This window comes from Xenopus tropicalis, chromosome 2 (genome assembly GCF_000004195.4).
Source record: "Xenopus tropicalis strain Nigerian chromosome 2, UCB_Xtro_10.0, whole genome shotgun sequence".
NCBI lineage: Eukaryota > Metazoa > Chordata > Amphibia > Anura > Pipidae > Xenopus > Xenopus tropicalis.
The window spans coordinates 38,174,629-38,197,866 of record NC_030678.2 but is presented as its reverse complement, the minus strand read 5'-3'; the positions used below and the strand labels follow the sequence as shown (position 1 = coordinate 38,197,866).

Genomic DNA, 23,238 nt, shown 5'->3' with positions numbered 1-23,238 from the left:
GTGGCCACGTCTTTATGTGCACCCATACATATGGGGTATCGTTTTATTCAGGGGAACTTGCAGATTGAGGTTTAGTAAGTTTTTGGTAGTTGCCATGGAGATTTTGGGGAGAAATCCTAGGTTTTTATCTGGTTTTTCCTTGATTTCTGACCAAAATCTAGGGTTGTATCTGGTTTTTCCTTGATTTCTGACCAAAGCGCTGACTTCTGCAAGGGACTGCGGCCACAATTTTCCATGTAGAAAGAGAAGAATAGTGTCTCTGAATAGCTGAAGGTGTGCACTTTTCGTAAATATATAGATTGTGGGGGTTATCTCACAGGTAGGGGGGGTTATCACTGAAAAACTGCAGGTAGTGCACCTAGAGCGCAGCCTCCAAAATTTCAACTGAAATTGCCCTTATGCATTGCCCCTGTTTTGGGGCATTTGGTGGCCACGTCTTTATGTGCACCCATACATATGGGGTATCGTTTTATTCAGGGGAACTTGCAGATTGATGGTTAGTAAGTTTTTGGTAGTTGCCATGGAGATTTTGGGGAGAAATCTAGGTTTGTATCTAGTTTTTCCTTGATTTCTGACCAAAGCGCTAACTTCTGCAAGGGACTGCGGCCACAATTTTCCATGTAGAAAGAGAAGAGTGGTGTCTCTGAATAGCTGAAGGTGTGCACTTTTCGGAAATATATAGATTGTGGGGGTTATCTCACAGGTAGGGGGGGTTATCAATGAAAAACTGCAGGTAGTGCACATAGAGCGCAGCCCCCAAAATTTCAACAGAAATTGCCCTTATGCATTGCCCCTGTTTTGGGGCATTTGGTGGCCACGTCTTTATGTGCACCCATACATATGGGGTATCGTTTTATTCAGGGGAACTTGCAGATCGATGTTTAGTAAGTTTTTGGTAGTTGCCATGGAGATTTTGGGGAGAAATCTAGGTTTTTTATCTGGTTTTTCCTTGATTTCTGACAAAAGCGCTTACTTCTGCAAGGGACTGCAGCCACAATTTTCCATGTAGAAAGAGAAGAGTGGTGTCTCTGAATAGCTGAAGGTGTGCACTTTTCATAAATATATAGTTTGTGGGGGTTATTTCACAGGTAGGGGGGGTTAACACTGAAAAACTGCAGGAAGTGCACATAGAGCGCAGCCCCCACATTTTTAGCTGTAATTGCCCTTGTGCATTGCCCCTGCTTTGGAGTGTTTGGTGCCCATGTCTTTATGTGCACCCATACATATGGGTCATTTTATTCAGGAGAAGTTTGTCTTTCAAATATGCCTTTGTTAGAAAATTTTTATGAGATTTTTTTTTGTCAAATCCACATTTGATCATGCGTCCAAGTTTACGTTTTAGAAAAAAAAAAAAATGTCATAAAAAGTTCCAAATTTCACAATGCACTGACAAAAGGTATTTGGCTTTTGAGTGAAAACTACATTGCACCTAGAAACCTGAAGGTCTGTAGTTTCTAAAGATACCAAACATGAGGGGATATTTTAGATTTACATATAAGTTATGCTGCATTAACTGTTACAAGCGCTTTTCTGCTTTGTTCTGGTGTGATATTGTACTAAGTATTGCTTTAGTTTGGGGGTTACTTCTGGACAGGAACTGTGGGGTACCACCACATATTTGGTATCGTTGGAATTGGGAGTATCAGGGCTTTTACAAACAATAAAAAAAAGTGAGTAAAATTAACTTTTCTATGGAAAAAAACCTCAAAATATACAGAAATTTTTCATAATTTTATTTTTTTTTTACATATTTCACCCAAAATACACATCATATCTCCAGAAAAGTTATAAAATTTGGTATGTATGTCGAAGCCCAATTAGTGACGAAAAAAACGATATATAATTTCCCTAGTTTCGTGGAGGTTTTCCTACCAAAAAACATTGTTAAAGTGAATGAGTACAAAATGCTTAAAAAACGTCTGGCACTGGGGGGAACCGAAATGACGAATTCGGCTGGCACTTAAAGGGTTAAAAGATCAAAAAAGTTGTGGAAAAAAAACGTGAAAACTGCAACTTTTTCGTATTGTCACACAAATGCAAGTGTAAATTATGACACGTCATAATTAAGAAGCGATGTCCTTTGCATTATTTATCTCTACATATTTTAAAGCAATATATTACACAGCGCATGATATATTACGCACGTAACCATTACTTTCTAAAAACTACTGTTCTGAAAATGATCATTTCCCTGAAAACTGGAGGCTGCATCACTCTAGGGCCAACAAAGACTTGAAAAAGTCTGCAAAATGCCACTGCAAAGTCCATATTGTGTTGCCAAAAGCTCATGAACCACAATTTTCTTTAAGTACCGCCTGCCCCAAGTAGGTGTTAATATATTTAGCGTGTTTAACGCTTCATATGTGTTTGTGAATCATGTGTTAGTATTATTTCTATTCCCTAATTAACGCAATGCGTTAGAAATAACGCTTTGCAATGGTGTGTTTTTTTGCGCATGCGATATGCGGATTAACACATGCAAAATGACTTTGATGAATCGGTACTTATTTATCACATGCTTTTTAACGCAAATAAGCATGCGATAAGGGTTATTGACCTTTAGTGAATCGGCCCCCATGCCTCTTATGGCCCCAAATAAAACACATTACTGCTCTTTGAAGGTTACTTATAATCCACTTGGAGACTGCTATTGGGAGAGTGTCAAAAAGATACAATAATTGAGGTAAGAGGTCCATTTTCACAGAAGATATCTGTCCAAACCAAGACAGGTTGCATTGATTCCAGGATAACATCTCTTTTTGATTTTATCAGTTTTGGATAACTACCTGCTTAAAAGGGTATCATAATGTGGATAAGCTTTATTCCCAGATATGTAATAAAAAAATTTTGCCAATTAAAAGGAAAATTTATTTTCAGTAATTTGAGCTGGGAGTCAAACATGTTCACTTGTATTGGCTCCAATTTAGAGTGATTAGTCTTAAAGCTCAATATGGCCCCACATATCTCCTTAGCATGGCGTGTTATAATGGAAGTGGGGTAAAGTTATGGATAGAATAACATCATCATTGCACAACATGATTGTATATTGCCTCCTCTCGACTGGTAAACCATATGTATCCAGATAGCTCTTAATTTTCTGTGCTACGTGTTCAATGCTAAGTGCAAACAAAAGTGGTGAGAGAGGGCACCCTTACTCCATGGGACAAATTTAATGCTATTTTAAATGTTGTCGCTATATTGCAATAAAGAGCGTGTTAAATTGAAACAAATTCCCCACAAGAGCAAATTTCATGCAAAATGTCAAACATGAAATTCAATATAAGGCAATCAAACACATTCTTGGTATCAAACCTCAACATAGGAGTATTCCTCGTTAGCTATGGCTACCAAATCAATTATTCTCCTGGTGTCACCCTGCTTTTCTCCCTAATATAAAGCTAGACTAATCTAGATTTATAAGTTTGGACAGAAGTTGCTTTAAACTAATTGATAAAATCTTAGGATTTTATAGTCAGAGTTTAATAATGAGATCAGATGATAATTAGGATATTTCCTTCCTTAGGGATGAGTGTTACTTGCGAATATTTAAAAGTAGTTGGAATTATTTGTCCTTACAAGGAACTCATTAAAGAGGCGCAACATATGTGGGGATAATATTTGTTGGCAAGTCTTATAATATGGGGCAGATTTATCAAAAATTGAGTTTTTGTTCTCAATTCAAGAAAAATGCACAAGTATTTTCTGAAACCTCAAAAAAAAATTCCTAAGAAAAAACTCAGCAAGTAAAAGCTGTCATGGTTGCAGGGATGGGGAATATTTCTAACAACTATTTATCTTGAAAAAAGGAACAGAAATAAAAAAAAAAAAAATCTTATTATAAATCAAACTGCTTCTTACTGACGTGGCCAATGGATGAATAGGTGACACTGCATAGGATATTTTTCAATTTAATTGGAAATGACAGGAAAACCTATTCTGGACTATTCGGTTTAAGTTTCTTCTTAAAAAGTGTTCCAGAAAAAAAAGTAAAATCTCTTATGTTTTCTCAGATTTTTTTTCCCATCAAACTCTATTTTTAATAAATCTGCCCCTACATGTGTGGAAGACCATCTGTTCCTTGATGTAGGCATCTTTTCATACCTCCAGTATTTCTGTTTGGGACTTCCGGCTCTGCGCTTGACAAGACTAGTAGATTCAGGGACTAAGTAAGATTGCACATCAGTTACCCAAGAGGAATGTGCTACTTGTTATGCGTGTTAATTGCATACATTTTTTATACTAGAAGAAACAGGCAGGCACATCTGGGATCCCTTTTGCGTCAATCAATTTGTTCAAAAGAGCAGCTTGTATGTTAATAAAAGTATCAAAAATGTATTTATTCCATAAAAATAATAACAACTGCAACAGCCTTACGCGTTTCGTACCTACCAGGGTACTTAATCATAGGCTAGTTTTACACATGAAGACACACATTATTTAAAGGCAAAATGACCAATCATAGGGATCCTAAGTTGGGCCAATCACATAGCATTATAAATTAACCAATCGTGAAGGAGTCACAAATGGGCCAATCATATTCTAAACTGTTTAGAATATGATTGGCCCATTTGTGACTCCTTCACGATTAGTGTACATAGTTTAGTGTACATAGTGTGCCATGTGAATCAACCAAGTGCTCATTACATTTAAAATATGTGGTCAGTTCTTTTCTTTTCTCTCATCCAGGAGAGTTCAGGCCCTTCCCCTGCTAAAGTCCTTATCGTGGCTTCCTATTAAACAAAGAATATCTTACAAACTTCTTCTCCTAACCTTCAAAGCCCTCCATTCCTCTGCTCCTCGCTACATCTCTTCCCTTGTGTCTCTGTATGTTCCTGGCCGACTCCTTCGTTCCTCGCAGAGCAACCGTTTGGTTGCGCCTCCCACTACTACTGCGGTTTCCCACCTTAAACCTTTCTGCCTTGCTGCCCCTTACATTTGGAACGCCCTCCCTGATTTCCTCCGGAGAGAATCCTCCCCCAGTCTTTTTAAAACTAAACTTAAAGACTACCTTTTGGAGCACTCACCCAGCACCTGATCTGGGAATCAGCACTTATAATGTAGTGTCACCCACTGTGACCTACAGCACTTATATTTGCTTATTTGTGTCTGTAAGTTACCCTCCCATATAGATTGTAAGCTCTACGCAGCAGGGACCGCCATCCTCTTGTCTCTTTGACTCTTAACTTATTGCAACTGTATCTTGTATTTATTGTTATACAGGTATTACGGAATGTCTCCCATAGACCCCATTTTAATTTAAATAATTCAGATTTTTAAAATTGATTTCCACTTTCTCTGTAAAAATCCCAACTAAGATATAATTAGTCCTTACTGGATGTAAAATAATCCTATTGGGTTTAATTAATGTTTTATTGATTTCTTAGTAGACTTAAGGTATGAAGATCCAAATTACGGAAAGACCCCTTATCCGGAATACCCTTGGGTCCCGAACTGCATAACAGGTCCTATACCTGTACTTTGTATTTATCTATTATTATCTTAATAACCCCGTTTGTATTAATGTATTCTACTGTACAGCGCTGCGTACAGAAGTAGTGCTTTATAAATAAAGATATACAGTGGTGTGAAAAACTATTTGCCCCCTTCCTGATTTCTTATTCTTTTGCATGTTTGTCACACTTAAATGTTTCTGCTCATCAAAAACCGTTAACTATTAGTCAAAGATAACATAATTGAACACAAAATGCAGTTTTTAAATGAAGGTTTACGTTATTAAGGGAGAAAAAAAACTCCAAATCTACATGGCCCTGTGTGAAAAAGTGATTGCCCCCCTTGTTAAAAAATAACTTAACTGTGGTTTATCAATTTCAATTTTCAATTTCAATATCAATTTCTGTAGTCACCCCCAGGCCTGATTACTGCCTCACCTGTTTCAATCAAGAAATCACTTAAATAGGAGCTACCTGACACAGAGAAGTAGACCAAAAGCACCTCAAAAGCTACACATCATGCCAAGATCCAAAGAAATTCAGGAACAAATGAGAACAAAAGTAATTGAGATCTATCAGTCTGGTAAAGGTTATAAAGCCATTTCTAAAGCTTTGAGACTCCAGCGAACCACAGTGAGAGCCACTATCCACAAATGGCAAAAACATGGAACAGTGGTGAACCTTCCCAGGAGTGGCCGGCCGACCAAAATTACCCCAAGAGCGCAGAGACAACTCATCCGAGAGGCCAAAAAAGACCCCAGGACAACATCTAAAGAACTGCAGGCCTCACTTGCCTCAATTAAGGTCAGTGTTCACGACTCCACCATAAGAAAGAGACTAGGCAAAAACGGCCTGCATGGCAGATTTCCAAGGCGCAAACCACTTTTAAGCAAAAAGAACATTATGGCTCGTCTCAATTTTGCTAAAAAACATCTCAATGATTGCCAAGATCAATATCTTGTGGACCGACGAGACAAAGGTTGAACTTTTTGGAAGGTGCGTGTCCCGTTACATCTGGCGTAAAAGTAACACAGCATTTCAGAAAAAGAACATCATACCAACAGTAAAATATGGTGGTGGTAGTGTGATGGTCTGGGGTTGTTTTGCTGCTTCAGGACCTGGAAGGCTTGCTGTGATAGATGGAACCATGAATTCTACTGTCTACCAAAAAATCCTGTAGGAGAATGTCCGGCCATCTGTTCGTCAACTCAAGCTGAAGCGATCTTGGGTGCTGCAGCAGGACAATGACCCAAAACACACCAGCAAATCCACCTCCGAATGGCTGAAGAAAAACAAAATGAAGACTTTGGAGTGGCCTAGTCAAAGTCCTGACCTGAATCCTATTGAGATGTTGTGGCATGACCTTAAAAAGGCGGTTCATGCTAGAAAACCCTCAAATAAAGCTGAATTACAACAATTCTGCAAAGATGAGTGGGCCAAAATTCCTCCAGAGCGCTGTAAAAGACTCGTTGCAAGTTATCGCAAACGCTTGATTGCAGTTATTGCTGCTAAGGGTGGCCCCACCAGTTATTAGGTTCAGGGGGCAATTACTTTTTCACACAGGGCCATGTAGGTTTGGATTTTTTTTCTCCCTAAATAATAAAAACCCTCATTTAAAAACTGCATTTTGTGTTTACTTGTGTTATCTTTGACTAATAGTTAAATGTGTTTGATGATCAGAAACATTTTGTGTGACAAACATGCAAAAGAATAAGAAATCAGGAAGGGGGCAAATAGTTTTTCACACCACTGTACATACATACATGTGGTGGCCTGGATTTTAGAAGACTTTTGGGTTGTACATAATGGTGAAGATAGAAAAATATAATCAATTCTACTTGATGCAAGTGAGAGTCATGAGCAAATTCTCTTTCCATGGGGTGTAGAAGAAGTTTTACTCCAGTATACCAAATGTATCAGCGAATCAAACACAAATGCATCTGAAGGAATGATAGCGTCTGTTGACTCCTCAGACCAGGCCGCGGCTACTAAATAGTTCTGTGACTAGGACTGATATGAGAATGATTCTGGAACTACCTCAGTTTACAGTCTAATAACACAGTATTTTTTTACAGTCTAAAAGCAAGGTATTTTTCATTACATTTTCCATGTTAAAAGTGAAATATATACACCACAATGAAGAAAAAAAAAACATTTCTTTATTCGCTCCCTGACAAAATATTGCAAACACATTATTTTCAAAAATAAAACTCAGGCTTTTTAAAGTACAAACATTTACATCTTGGTTTCAGTCTTTATATTTCCAATTATATACATACTACATTTGTGCTCCTTTCAACACATTCATTAAAATATATATATATATGAGGTTTACATAAACACAAAAGAAAAAAGGCTTACAGTGGAGCTGAAAAAGACAAAATTGCGTTTGTTGGGGGTGAAAATCTTGGTAAATTAACTAGGAACACCATCTGTTTCTTTACCATCCAACTAAAGTTTATTATTGAGGTTTCATTGGGTAATTCCCTGTCATATTCTCCCCATGACTAATATTTATAACATTATTATTTTTCAGTACCACCTTTTGTATTTAGTCAGAAAGAAAGTCAGGTTGCTGGACACAAGGGAAGAAGTCTCACAACAAAGGGTTAATGTTAATGATTTTTACCTTGAACGGAAAAATATATAACATAAATTAAAACATTTTGCCAATGTTTTCTTTTTAAAATAAAAATAGAAACCCAACAATAATTACAATAAAAAAAATAAAAAAGCATGGGGTGGTGCCACTGAGACTAAATAAAAATGAATAACTATATGGCTATTATATTATTGGGCAGAGAGTACCACACAAAGAGGGCAGACTTCTAATTATCAAGTGGGGACCAAATTGGAAGCAAACATTTTTCTACAATTCAGCCCCAGATATTTTCAGTCTTGATAAAATGCAATTTTGGAATTTGCAATGAATTTTTAGCCAGTTTATAGTAAAAGAGTAATGCTATTACTTTATAATGCTCTCTACCCCTGTTGCAGTCAATTGGAGGTAAGAGGACCAATTCCTCAGTCATGTTTTTACTCATCATTTCTGATCAAAAAAAGGTTGCATTAAAAAGTGTCTTTTTTTATTTATATAACATCTTCTTCAGTTTTTCCAGTTGACACCAAATTTTACATTCAGCTATACAATGGCAAAAAATATGCATTGTTCTACATGGTGGCCCGAGACATTAAAACATCAATGTCTTTTTTTTCCCCACAACTTTATAAATATGCACCACAGAGTGCGAGTGACCTGTCTATTCAAAACCTATCAATATATTTTTGGAAATAGTGATTACAATGGGTAGTTTGTCAACTGACAGAACATACTTCAAAACCAGAAGAAGATTATGATAGGGCATTCTGTCTTGTATGAACTTGTACTGATTCTACATTTGACTATTACAGTATGGATTTTCTAACTAAATGAACAGTAAATTATTCAGAGCTACCATTCTCAAACTTTTAAATGACACAAATAGCTTCATTTTTGCAATTTTAATCTATCAACAAAGAAGTTTACTGTCCATGCCTATGATGTGTACAAATGACATTTAAATCATCGATGCAAGCTGAGTTGATCGGCTTTTAATGGCTATTCATATTGAATAGGTACAGTGGTCAAGTGGTTAAACAACCCAAGTACTACTGTACTATGGACCCAATGCACTGGAATGCCAAAACATGCTCTTCAGTGGTATGAAGTCAATCAGAAATGCACATTTGGAGCATTAGCTAATGTGCAGGTCAATGGCTCTTCCCCTTTTGATCATGAAGCATTAACAGAGGTATATTCCATCCATTTTTCAGAGAACTTCACTATTCTTGTTGATCATTCTTCATCGCCCTCTGTTAAAAGGTCTTCAACTGTTTATCTTTCAGCTTTCTAAAAACTGGGGAAAACATATTTATTTTAATAATAATTATATTACACCTACAGTATACATTTTGAATTGTTGCTAAAACTTCAAGATGGACACTGTAGTCATCTATCCTGTAATGCTGATTGCTGGGATTTAACTTAGCCACTACTAAGAATACAGAATATCTGTCTTGTACAAGGGCGCCTATCAAAGTTCATCACAGGCCTGTGTACAACCATGTAACTTTAATGGTGGATTTTATGCAAAAGTGCACACCCTATATTTTAATCATTCTCATTTTTCAGGACTCATTGAGGTCCGGCATGGTGAAGAGGGACTGGTGAATTGCTAATATGGTGCCATTATTCAAAAAGAGATCCTGTTCTCAGCCGGAAAACTATAGGCCTGCTAGTCTGGCATCAGTGATAGGAAAGCTTTTGGAAGGGGTAATAAGGGATAGGATACTTGAATACTTTGCTGGCACAAACTCATAGTATTGTGATTTGCATAGTTTTATGCGTAACCAATCTTGCCAAACTAATTTAATTTCACACTTGACTGATAAATCTGCCCCTTAATCATGCAAACCTGCAGAAAAAAATTGACTTTGACTGCAATTGTTTTATTGCAAATTTCCGCAAATAATGAAAAATTCAAATGATAGCACATAAAACCTGTCTAGATGCCATAGAAGTCAGTGAGAAATGTTGCACTGCAGCTCACTCTAACTTACTCTCTACAAGGCCAAGATATGTGACTTTCTCCAGAGCAGTGATTGTGAACATTGTATAGGTGAGAATATGGCTAGGCTTTGCAGTGTTTCCTGCTCTTCCAAGATAAGAACTGGCAGTGCACAAAGGGAACCCCAAATTGCAGTATTACCTTATTTAGAAACTATTAAACATTTCCAAGTCTTTTGGAGGTACAGGCGGTGCTTTGTTCCAGTCATCTTCAGGATAGGCTTCAAAGTTGGATGTATCACCTTCATGGGTTACTTTTGGTATTATTGGAGGCTAACAAGAAGACAGAAAAAAATATCCTCAGAAAGAAACAAACAAAAAGAAACCTCAAAAAGAATAAACCATCTAAAGAGTGTTTAAAGGCTGCTTTATGAACACAGTATATGATTTCTGGTAGTTTATCTCCATTTTTTTTAATTATACCTAATTCAAACCAAGAATGTAGTTCTGCAGAAGATTAGCTTTGTTCTCCTTTAATTGCAAACAAATTTGAAAGATACAGTCATACTGGACCTTAAAATTTACGGTATCCTTGACCCTAAACGTTTGGTCATGTACAACAGGAAAGCTTTTTGGAAATTAATATTATATAACAAAGGCACTGTCAAGTTACCTCACCCAAATAAAGTTGAGTAATCACAGCATTATTCCTGACCCCATGTTGTATAACTAATTCTCTGTGCATACAGTACATGTCACACCTTTATGTAACTATAGATTTTTGGATCAGAGGCTTGTGATTCAAGGAAAAATATACCAGGCAACACATGGGCATGGATATAAACATTTTGGCCTTTCCTGTTCCCGAATTTAACTTTGGAAATCTGGTAACCTTACTATTAATGGTGATTTTATGCCTTTTATACAATGGTTGGTTTTGGAGATCCTATTACGTTTTTTAATTAAATATTCTACAGAGGGTTACTGATGATTACTGGCTCCCCATTAAAGGGGTTGTTCAACTTTAAAGCAATGCTTAGTATGATGTAGACAGTGTTATTCTAAAAAATGTGCAATTTGTTATTTATTAATTGTGATTTTATTATTATTATTGAGAATTTGTGGAGCAGCTCTGCAGTTTGGAATTTCAGCAGCTGTCTTGTTGCTAGGGTCCAATTTAACCTACCAACCAGGCAGTGGTTTGAAAGAGAGACTGGAATATATATATATAGAGGAAGGCCTTAATAGAAAGATAATTAAAAATAATATGAAATTGTAACGTTAGAGAGCAATAATTTTTTGCCTGCAGGGATCAGTGACCCCATATGAAAGTTGAAAAAAGTCTGAAGAGGGAGGCAAATAATTGAAAAACTACAAAAATAAAAATGAATTGATGAAAAAATGACTGATTGAAAAGTTGCTAAGAATAGGTCATTCTACAACATACTAAAACATTAACCTGAAGGTGAACCACCCCTTTAAACAATTGGCTTTCCACATTTTGTTTATATAAATGTGCACAGACAATGTGGCATGTATAATCAATGTTGGGCTATTAAGTTTTTCTTGTGTTATATTTTATATAGGGCAAGAGGTGTCCAATCTTTTGCTTTCAACTGAATATAAATTACTTACTTTTAATTTTCTTGGCGGTACAGTATCCCAGTCTATTGATCTAAACCACCGATGCCTTTTGACATCATCTGCCCCATTCTGATAATAGAAAATAAAAATGCGGGAAAAGCATGGTCAGTTTTATTCTTATCTTGAAAAATAAGCAGTATAGGTATGGAATATATTATGCATAATGCTTGGGAACTAGGAAGTTCCCGATTAGGTATATTCCCATATAGCGCCTGCACTGATTAAGGAGAACAATAGTGCTTTGTCAAGAAAACCACATTTGCATACACTATGCGGCACGCATCAGGAAAGAGTTCCCCAACTCCGTCGTTATGCGCAAGCGATGTAGAACCAAGGTTGCATCAATTGATCCTACACCACGTGCATGTGAATACTGATTGAACGGGGGTATTTGCTCATTATGCAAGTGTGTGTGCCACAACATGGCTGCCCACATTGGGAGCTCCCTGATGGTGTGGATAGCATAAAAACTAATGTTTCCCCCAATTGGAGTGTAGTGTCTGGTGGGGAAACTATTTTTATACCATATGTGACCTTTATGTAAATAAAGTAAAACATACCGTCTTCACACTGAAAAGAACCCCAAAATCAGTCAAAAGGTAAGAGTCATGTGCTTAAATTATGGGAAAGGGCACTGGTTTCTCAAAGCACTCTGGATAATTGCTCTGTGTATAACAGATACCTGTACCAGAATAATGGTGTAAATAAATTGAATGTCTTTAGCGATGATGAAATGCTTGTGTTCTGTAGAAAAATGTCTAGTTAATTATAACTAAACAGACCATTTGTAAACGATGTGCAGTTTAATAAGATGTCTACCTTGTACATTGTAGATATACAATTATAGTTCTATAATTATGTACACACACACATAAAAAAACATATTCAAAATACTGGTTGCAAATAGCCATTTTTTACCATTTACAAGGGAACATTAAAGATGTAAGGTATACATTTTATAGTTATCCTTTATATCTGACAATGACCAAAGCAACACTTGTCTGCACTACAGCAAAAAAAAATTCCTTCTCGGACTACAGAATGCAGATCATAAAATGTAAGCAAAAGGGGGGGGCAAAAGTTGGCTATATTAAGCCCACCCCACAATAAAATGTAGATTTTTTTTTAAACAAACCTTCATGTTGCCAAGCCTTCTAGTTCGGTCAACAACAAGGAGTTTCTTTATGAGGTCTCTGCAAGATTAGAAGTAGTAAAGTTAATAAGAAGAAATAACTACTGATGATTTTAAGCAGTTTGCTTTAATTCGCTTAATACTAGCATATTCAGTTCAGTTCAGTGTGCTGGAAGGCCCAATAGTTGTATATTCTGACTGTTAGCCCCACTGTGGCAGCGACTGATGTGAATGTCCTCTGTAAAGTGCTGCAGAATACGTCAGTACTATATCATAAAGGATAATATTAATAACACACATGTTCCTCTGATAAAGTGCAGGATTGCTGCTACATAGTTATGCTGCTGGGGTTGTAAAACAAAGTAACAAGAGCCTGTGAGAACTCATTCTCTGCCTGTACAAAAGGCTTCAAAGCATCCCTAGGTCAATGCTAACACTTCTGTGTTCCTTTTGGAAAAAGGTGTTTATGCAGGCTTGTGCTGCAGTGGCTACATAAGAGTGTGCTGAAAAAGGTAAACAGGGTTATAAAACATACCAGTTTCTGAAAAGCACATTTTTACAAGGCTGCTGGAAGCAATTTTCTTATGCGTGTAATTTCACACTGCCTGTTAGCGGCTGAGCTGAGCCCAGAAAAGTAAAAATCTCTGCTAAACAAAAATACAGTATACTTTATATTTAAAAAGAATAATTATAATTATATAGGCAGTCTGGAAAACATCTTCCCTATATATAAGTATAAATAAGTTGCTACAACCTACAATGATAACGGCAATAGCAGTGAAAACCATAGTAAAGCCATGATATACCCTAATGCAAAGGTACTGGAACTTCACACGTTTTCACTTTTACTGTAATGGCTCCATATACACCCGTAGGTTGTATTTTATAGTTTGCTGCCTTTATTGGTATATAATGAATAAGGTCCTTCTATAGAACAAATATAAAATATAAATCAGAAGGGTTTGCGCTGTCTGCCTCCATATAATTACAGATTGCGCCTTTCAGCTTTTTGCATTGAATATGAATCAGAACTTACTTGACATATAAGTCTAAATGTCTTGGAAAGTCTATCTTTCCAGCCAAAATCTTCTGATAGATACCAAAGGGATTGTCATCAAAGAAAGGAGGAAACCTAAAACATTAAAGCAAAAAACAAATATTTGTAAAACTTAGTACTTTTATTACATCTGCCCATTAATGCTTTATGAAATATTGTATTATTTATAAACACGGTGAATAACCCGAGCCACTCATTTCATAAATAGAAAGTACAGCTTTGCTGCCATCTAGTGATCCTGGACTATAGCACATATATCCCCTTGACTCAAGAGTTCACTGAAAGGAAGAAATAAATTGCGTTGTCAGACTTTTCACACATCACTAGCAAAATGCACAGAAAAAGACTGTTGCACTTCAAACAGGGATTTGCTTCTGTAGATACAAATATAAAATTATATAAATCATCGGTTAAACCCCCCCTCCCCAATCTCAATCTATAACTACTTAAAAAATGTGTGAAAATTAAAGAGGAGCTCATACTGTTAATCTCGGCACATCTGCAAAGATATTTCGTTTTTTAAAACATTTTATAGAGATTTATACTACTCATATCTGGCTGCCGGCTCAGCAGTTCTGTCTCAGTGGCTGCCAGGTTAATTGAATAAGCAGGCAGTTTCTCAGATGGGGCAAAACTCTGCATATTACCTACTGTTCCTCTATCAATTTCTACCACAGTTTATAAAGGAAAACTATACCCCCAGAATGAATACTTAACCAACAGACAGTTTATATTATGTTAAGTGACCTATTAAAGAATCTTGCCAAACTGTTTTCTATTTAGGAATACCCAATAGCACATACTACTAAAAAAAAGTATATTTTTATGAAAATGGTTTATTTGGATGAAGCAGGGTTTTACATATGAGCTTGTTTATGCAATAATTTTCTTTTAGAGACCTAGATTGTTTGGGGGTATAGTTTTTCTTTAAGTCCCCCAAAAGGTAAATATCAGGTCCATGTCAGAGTGTGACAGGATAGTATTTTTTGCAGCATTCTCCCACATAAGCACATAAGGAGCTCCTGAAGCGAACAGCCATGTTAGAGCACACACATCATCATAATGAGTGAGTGCCCCATTATAAGTTGCCCACAAGGGGGGCTGGTTCTGCAATTTTATCAAATTTGCATGAGTTAATTTATTATGAGTTTTTATGAGTAAATTTGTTGTTTGTAAATTATGAATTTGATGAATGAGTAAATTATAATTTTGTTATTAATATGTTATTATGAGTAAATGATATTTGTAATGAGTATGTTATTATGAGTAAATTACTCATTTATGAGTAAATTTTTAAATAAAAACATATATAGAGAGGCAGGCTTGGCATCACATACATTGTATGGTATGAGCAAGCAGGTGCCTGATTTTTACATTCTACAGCAAGCAACCATACAAACATATCCATTTGTTTTCCCATTTCAATTGTTCTCTGAGATCTGCAGCTCCTCTGCTTTTGTGCTGAAGTGACCTTCTCCGTGTATGGGGAGCTTTGTTGGAAACATAAGCTATTGGTTTCTAGCCTCAGTCTCTACCCAGCAGGGAAGGCTCTTATCGACCACTTCTTAGTCTCTGTCCTTATATCAAATGACAGCAAGTTCCTCTATATCTGAAGTGCCATGCAACTAGAAACTGATGTGAGAGAGTGCATGTTGGCCATGCACTAAAATATGTTTTGCTAGCGTTTTATTAATTTGTCAGTAATACCTACGCAAGGGGTTTTGATTTTTTTTTTTTAAACAGTTTGCACCCTTAAATATGAGCCCCAGTTTGCTAATGTATAAGTAATTCTACCTTTCCTGCAATTGGGCATTTTTCTACCCCACCATCTTTTCATTAATATGAAGATGTGGGTGATTCAATCCAACTACTGACCTGGTCAATTTTTGAATATAATGGTATTATCCTCGACCAGTGTGGCACGCAGAAGCACTGCAAATACAGAACAGGTATAGGACCAGTTATCCAGAATGCACAGGACCTAAGGTTTTCCGCATAAGGGGTGTTTCCATAACTTGGATCTCCGTACCCTAACTACGAAACAGAATTGTTTTGCCTCCAATAATGCTCAACTATATCTTAGTTGGGATCAGGTACAAGGTAATGTTTTATTATTACAATAAGAAAGGAAACTATTTTTACAAATTGTAATTATTTCATTAAAATGGAGTCTATGGGAGATGGCCTTCCCGTACTTCAGAGGTTTATCCCATATCTGTACAGCTATAGGATCTTTTATCTGGAAGTCTTACTACCTGGGAATTTCTGTATAAGGAATCTTTCCATAATTTGGATCTCCAAATTTCAACATTCAACATTAAATAAACCCAGTTGGACTGACACCAATATGGATTTATGCAGCCTAGTTACCATCAAGTACAAACTACTGTTTTATTAACATTTTTAAAAACAAAATTTATTGGCTCAAAATGTACTCGATGGGAGATGACCTTCCCATAATTCAGTGCTTTCTGGATAAGGGATCCAATACCTGTATGTATGTATATCTTTATTTATAAAGCGCTACTTATGTATGCAGCGCTGTACAGAAGAATACATTAATACAAACAGGGGATTATTAAGGTAATAATAGATAAATACAAAGTATAACAATAAATGCAGATAAATACAAGATAAATACAGTTGCAATAAGTTAAGAGTCAAAGACACAAGAGGATGGAGGTCCCTGCCCCGTAGAGCTTACAATCTGTATCATAGAAGCTTATTGCCTTCTGGCTATGCTTAGGGTTGCCACCTTCCAACTATGCTTAGTTTGGTCACGGGACAGTGACATTGTTGGGGTGGATCAATGACATCAGGTTATGTTACAGAGACTGATGATTGCCTGATCATTGCATCAACTACTTCAGAGTCATGTCCAGATTCCCCATTTGGAAATTCAGACATACAGTTTTCACTTGGACAGCCCTTCCTAAAACTGGGCTGTCTGGGTTAAGTCTGGAGAGGTGGCAACGCTAGAAAACCTCTAAACCTACAGAAGTTATAAAATAAGTACATTTTACACTTTAATAATAATAAATGCCACAACTTCTGCTTGTTAAATCTAAGACAAACAAAACAAGAATGAATACTGAGTGGAAATAAAATCTTACCCTGAAAGCATTTCAAAAATTAGAATCCCCAAAGCCCACCAATCCACTGCTCTTCCATGGCCTTTGCTCTGAATAACTTCTGGTGCCAGATACTCAGGAGTCCCGCAAAGTGTCCATGTCCTAAAGCAACATACATAAAAGAGGAATAAACACAATTTACAAAAGTCTCATATAGGGCAACTGGCTTAAGCATAAGTAGAAAGTTTTTTTTTTAGTTAATAGATCTTCTCCAGCAGAATCCTGCATTGAAATGTGTTTCTCAAAAACATACAAAACAGATTTTTTTTAATATTTAATTTTGACATTTTCACATGAGGCTAGCTTCATTTACCAGGGTGCCACAGCCATGTGACCTGTGCTCTGATAAACTTCAGTCACACTTTACTGCTAAGCTGGTATAACCCCCCATCCAGCAGCCGATCAGCAGAACAATGGGAAGGTAGCAGAATAGCAGCTCCCAGTAGGTATCAGAATAGCACTCAATATTAAGAACTCCGGCTTGGGACTCCAGTTACATGGGAGTAGGAGAAACAATAGGTTATCTGAAAGCAGTTTTAATGTGTAGCGCTGGCTCCTTCTGAAAGCTCAGACACTGAAATGGCGTCTACCCACGAATATTACAACTAAACAAAAAAAAATACATTTGTTGGTTCAAAAATAAAATTTTAAGTGGTAGAGTGAATTATTTGCTATGTTAACATTGTAATTCAGGAGTCAACCATAAAAACAGTAAAACAGAATCCCTTTAATGATACAGGGGCATATTTATTCATCAAATGTAATCCTGACTGTTACTTATATGACTGCCACTAGATGGCAATGCACATTTTAGATTTTTGCTGGCAGGCATACACGGCCATAGGTTTTCATCAGAAAACAACTGTATTATGAATGTTTTAGATGTTAATATGATATTTAATTGAAAAACAGGTCAATGCCCTTGCCAAATAATACACAAATCTTGGCTTTTTTTGGTCAAATAAATATCTTAATTAAATGTGAGATCCATGAGGGCGGTTCCCTTTTTGTTTTTTTTTTTTCCGGAGACAACTTGGCGGCATGAGGTTTGTGTGCAGCTCTAAATTCTAGTTAACACCTCTGGAACCAGTCCCCTTGTCCTGCCGTCTTGCTCCTGGGATGCCAAGCAATAACCCTCAGTGTCATACAAAGCGGTAACATACAAACAACATAAATGTGAACAGTTAAAAAGTAAATATTCCCTGTTACAAATCCCAAAACCTCATCAACAGCCACAGGCTGTCATAGAACGGTGGCAACCGTGTGTATATCCGAGAGCACCAGATCATTAAGTAACAATGGGCTGGGGGCAGTGCAATGCTCAGAGAGAGAATTTCTATTTACATTTGTATTTACATTTGTATTTCATTTCATTAAACTGCCCCCCATAATATTTCTATATTTAAATATATATATATATCCATACCATTAAAAATGTTTTCAGTAGCCTAAAGCACCACTACTAAGAAAACAAAGGTGTAAAAAAAAAAAAACATAACAAAAAAACCTATTGTTATATGTGTAGAAGAATAAAGGTGGCCATACATGTAAAAATGTTTCTCTCCCCAACGGCGAATTTCAGTGTGATCTGAGAAATCCGTCAAATTATCGTAAGGTTATTGGGCACCAAATGATCACGTCTAGCAATTTTCCATCTGATATCGGCAAGAAAATCGATCGGGCAGGTTTGAGTATTTTTGTCATTAGCAATTAAATTTAGTCATTGTTGAACTGTTTGCAGGACCAATCAGCTAGTTTTCTAGATGATATTGCTTGAAATGGTTGTTTTCAAACCATACTTTTAAACAACCGTTTCAGGATAAGATTGGTCCGACAATAACTAAAAGATCTTTTAAAAATCTTAATGTGTATGGTGAGCTTTATAAATTTGCCAACCGTTATTTCAGGTAATGTCCTAGGAGGGTTTTAGCCAGCAAAAAGTTGGGCCTGATTTACAGTTTGGAAGGGGAGTGTTTCCCATTCCATATTAAAGAAATTCCCTGGCAATTCAGAAACTAGCAGGGGGTGTCAGGGAAGTCACCACATGTTCTCTCTCTTTTAGTCCCTACTTGCTGAAGGAAGCAGAGGTAAGCTTTAGTAGGTGAAGTAAAATTTGCAAAACCTTGAGGCAGTTAGCAGAGCAGCCAGAGGCACCAACAAGATGGCCAGGAAGTGTTAGTGCTCTGTGGTGTCACCTGTCAGAATAGGAAGGCTCAGGAATAGGAGATTCCTGGTGTAACACACCACTGTGAGCATTGCCTAGCGCTTGGGACTTGATTAGTACCTCAGTAATGTTGTGAACAATACAGCTATAAGAGTAAGAGTACCATCCAAGGGATAAAAGTGTCTGAAGCAGTTATGAAATGTTTGAACCATCTAATCAGCACCCACAAACAGACTGTGTACCATCCAATCAAAGACTGAATACAGACAGAGAGAGGGACAGTGAATTGAAATGGTACAGAATTTTTAATTTATTGGATTTAGAATTTTTTATCCATGAGACAAGATTTATATAACATTTTTTCTTTCATAATTATTTCCCATTAAAAGGTTTTTCTTTATGGTTCAAAACAACGTGACTGCAACTGGGTATTACATCGGCTTTGAGGAAAATCTAAAAATCCTGAGTGCATGGTATTTATAGAAGAATAGGATTCTTTTAGCTTATAACACATTGCTTTGGTCCCACTTTGACTAGGGCCTACAGAAAAGCTAACCCCCCCCCCCCCCAAAAACTTCATTATAATCTATGAAAAGGACACTGCCTATGGCATATTTGTTTGCACAGTTTACTTAACAGATTGCTACGATCAAAATACTTTGTATGCTAAAAGCCTAACTGCTAGCTGGTTAAATAAGAACTTAGGGCTGTGAGAGGGGTGTTTATGATGCAACTTACAGGCAACTACCGTAATTGTGTTTATTTGGGCTCTGATGGAGTCAAGTAACTGACTTGAGTGCTTCGCACTGTCAAAGAAAAGTGTGTGTGTGACAATTCACTTCTTGGAGAAAAATTATTTTCTTATACAACAATCATCGATGAAAGAAAGAGGTGATGCACTGTGACATTCCTATTAATGTTGTTTGCTAGCTATGATTTTGAATAACTTGGCACGGAGAATTGTAGAGCGTACACATTAAGGAAAATGACAGTTTGTAATTTTCCTTAATGTTTTGGGTAGATACTAATCGGGCTGTTAAAATGCATGAGAAATTAAGTTGTTTAGCCTATTCACTTATGTACTAAGGAAATATTCACATGTACTGACTTCTGATTCCACGATGATGTTAAGGTATTTTCTTAATACCAAAACCAGGACCAAAACCTGGAAACTGTATTTAACTCGGTAATTCCTGGTCACTTCCCATGGCAGAGCTTTTTCCTCAGGGCAATTATCAGTTCTTTGCAGATGAGGTCAAATGGAGAGAAGACGTAGGTAAGATTTCTTTCCCAATCTAAATTTGAATTGGCTCTTGCCTTAGACTAGGGCCGATCAACTGGCATCCCACGGTCCAGATGTGGCCATCCAAAGCAGGTTCCATACACCTCTACCTAATTTTAATTTAATCAAGGCTTTGAACATGCTGTATGAGAAATAATTGGACAACTTCATGTAATAAGTTGGACAGCACTGCATAAGACATAAAGCAAAGATGCCTTGTGTAAAATAACTAGCATTTGTATATGAGAAAGTTGTCATCTATATAATGACCTATATGGTTATCTCTGCTACAAACATGACCAACACCTTGGTGAAAAACCTTTGGGACTGGCAAAGACCAAGCATCTAAGATAAATGATATGAATTATAACAGTGTGAAACAAATAAACCTTCTGTCTTCGTCAACACAGACATGAAAGTAAGTGTAATTTACAAAAAGATTCCTGGAAATGCAAGGATACTGGGCGCCAAGCACTCTATTCTAGATCTCAAATAATTTGTTTAGAGCCCTCATGTCTAGAACTACCCCTAAACTTTGTTAATTATAATAATTATAAAAAGCCTTAAATAGTAACATCTGGACCTTTTTTGAAGAGCAGTCTTCTATTAGGGTTCAATACAAACATCTACTTAAAAAATAATAGTAATACAACTGATATATATATCTCACAAAGAATAAATGACACAAAGGTCTACCCAATGGATTTCTACCGGAAACACCCACCCACGATCTTTACAACCACCAGCCTTCTGAAGAGCTTCTTACACTGTATGAACAGCAGCATACATGTTGAATAATGGCCCCTATACATGGGCATTCTTAGAAAACACTGTGCCAAGGACACCATACACATCAGTTCAGATGGCTATAAGTAGTATTTTCATCAGATAATGGTAAAGAAATAATCAATTCTCCTAACACAGATGGTGAATTGCTTGATAGTGGAAATATTGCTTATAAAGAGTACACGGCCATACATGAACCTAGTTTGATCGATTTAGTTCTAACTTTCTGACTACTGGTGCATTTATGGGCTATTTAAAAAGCAGTCTGAACAGATTGTGTTGTGACCCTACTGAAGTGCAGTTAGCCGGTCTGTACTGCCAACACAATTTTTTCTGAACTTTTTGAGAAAAGTGATAAAGGATTGCACCTTCAGGTCACAAGTGGGACAGAGCTATGAATAGGGAAACCAACAAATGTCTATAAGTCCTACATGACAATAACACATATATCACAATTACAATCATTGTTTGGCTTTGAGTCCAACTAGTTACTAATGACCAGTGGGCTAAAAAATGACTTGTTTTCCATATATACTGTAATGTAGAATTCAAAATGAAGAAGCTATTAATGCAATGCCCCTTACAGTTATTAGTATAGGACTCCCATGTTTAGTATATGAGATATGAGAATAGTTTTTCTTCAAAAACAGGCATGCATTTTTAGATAAAACCTGTTTTGCATGTAATAACCAAAATAATTTGAGTTCACATACTACAGGTACCACAAAACACTGTAGATTGGTCAGACACCATATGGGATCGGCTGGTGGTACAAGTGCAAAAGGAACACAATTCAACCCCAATGGAGTCTCTTTTATTAATGTTTTTCCTTAGAATTCCAGTTATTATGCCTGTTGCAAAGTTGAACCCACCACTAGGCGCACCTACAGACATTACATTGGCAGAGCAAAAGTGCTTTCTATAGGATTCTGCACATTTGCATGTTTCTATGCCTGGAATGGCATCTGTTCCTTGTCAATAAAGCAGTATATTTTGTAAACCTTTTCTTGTCAAAACACATATTTAACCTGGAAGTTAAGCTGCTATGAAGACTCACTCTTGATATAAGGTTCCTGGCTATGGAGCATCGCACAGAAGCCGTATGTTATATATTAAGGGCTTTTAAAATCTTGTAATTTTAGTTGTAAAACCAGTGGGTGAAAAAATGGAAACTCACACCAAGAGAGAATAATGAGATGGAGTCATGTATAAAGGAACTGTAACACCATAAAAGTGTTTTAAAGTTATTACAATATAATTTACTGTTGCCCTGCACTGGTAACATGTTTGTGTTTGTTTCAAAATGGCTACTATAATGTATATAAATAGAGCTGCTGTGTAGCCATAGGGGCAGTCATTCATGCTAAAAAAAAAAAAAAAAAGGAACAGGTTACGTAGCAGACAAGAGATAAGCTCTGTAAAATACAATGGTGTTTTACAGAGCATAGACATTATCTGCTATGCAATCTGTGCCATTAAGGGCTCTGGCACACGGGGGAGATTAGTCGCCCGCGATAAAACTCCCTGTTCGCGGGCGACTAATCTCCCCGAGTTGCCTACCCCTGCCATCCCACCGGCGAACATGTAAGTCGCCGGCGGGATGGCAGACGCGGCGGCGCGATTTCGCGAGTCTTTTTCGGCGATTTCCGGAAATCGCCCCGCCGCGTCTGCCATCCCGCCGGCGACTTACATGTTCGCCGGTGGGATGGCAGGGGTAGGCAACTCGGGGAGATTAGTCGCCCGCGAACAGGGAGTTTTATCGCGGGCGACTAATCTCCCCCGTGTGCCAGAGCCCTTAGCCCTATTTCAATTTGAATAGCTACCCTCATGGCTACACAGCAACTTTTATATATAAACTAGTACTGCTTCTGAAGCAAACACATAGCTTTTACCCATGCCGGGCAACAGTACATTAGATTTTAATTACTTCTATACATATTTGTATTTTAGTGTTACTGTTCCTTTAAGAGACTGCATGGAGAGGGGTCTTGGTCATTCTGTCAAAGTCTCAAGTCCTCTTGTACACCTGAGGCTGAAATTGGTTTG

The 23,238-nt window shown here is 37.0% G+C and overlaps 1 protein-coding gene across 1 annotated transcript in view; it reads right to left on the bottom strand.

Moving 5' to 3' along the window:
- Positions 1–7,587: 7,587 nt before the first annotated feature.
- Positions 7,588–23,238, bottom strand: part of prkx (protein kinase X-linked) — a 70,928-nt gene continuing 55,277 nt past the window's right edge. Inside the window, exons 4-9 of the mRNA XM_002940999.5 lie at positions 16,943–17,062; positions 13,809–13,904; positions 12,776–12,833; positions 11,632–11,709; positions 10,199–10,329; positions 7,588–9,346 (exon numbers count right to left, since the gene is read on the bottom strand). Of these exons, the coding sequence (XP_002941045.1) occupies positions 10,204–10,329; positions 11,632–11,709; positions 12,776–12,833; positions 13,809–13,904; positions 16,943–17,062 (478 nt within the window). The 3' untranslated portion in view covers positions 7,588–9,346; positions 10,199–10,203. The remainder of the gene's footprint in view (positions 9,347–10,198; positions 10,330–11,631; positions 11,710–12,775; positions 12,834–13,808; positions 13,905–16,942; positions 17,063–23,238) is intronic.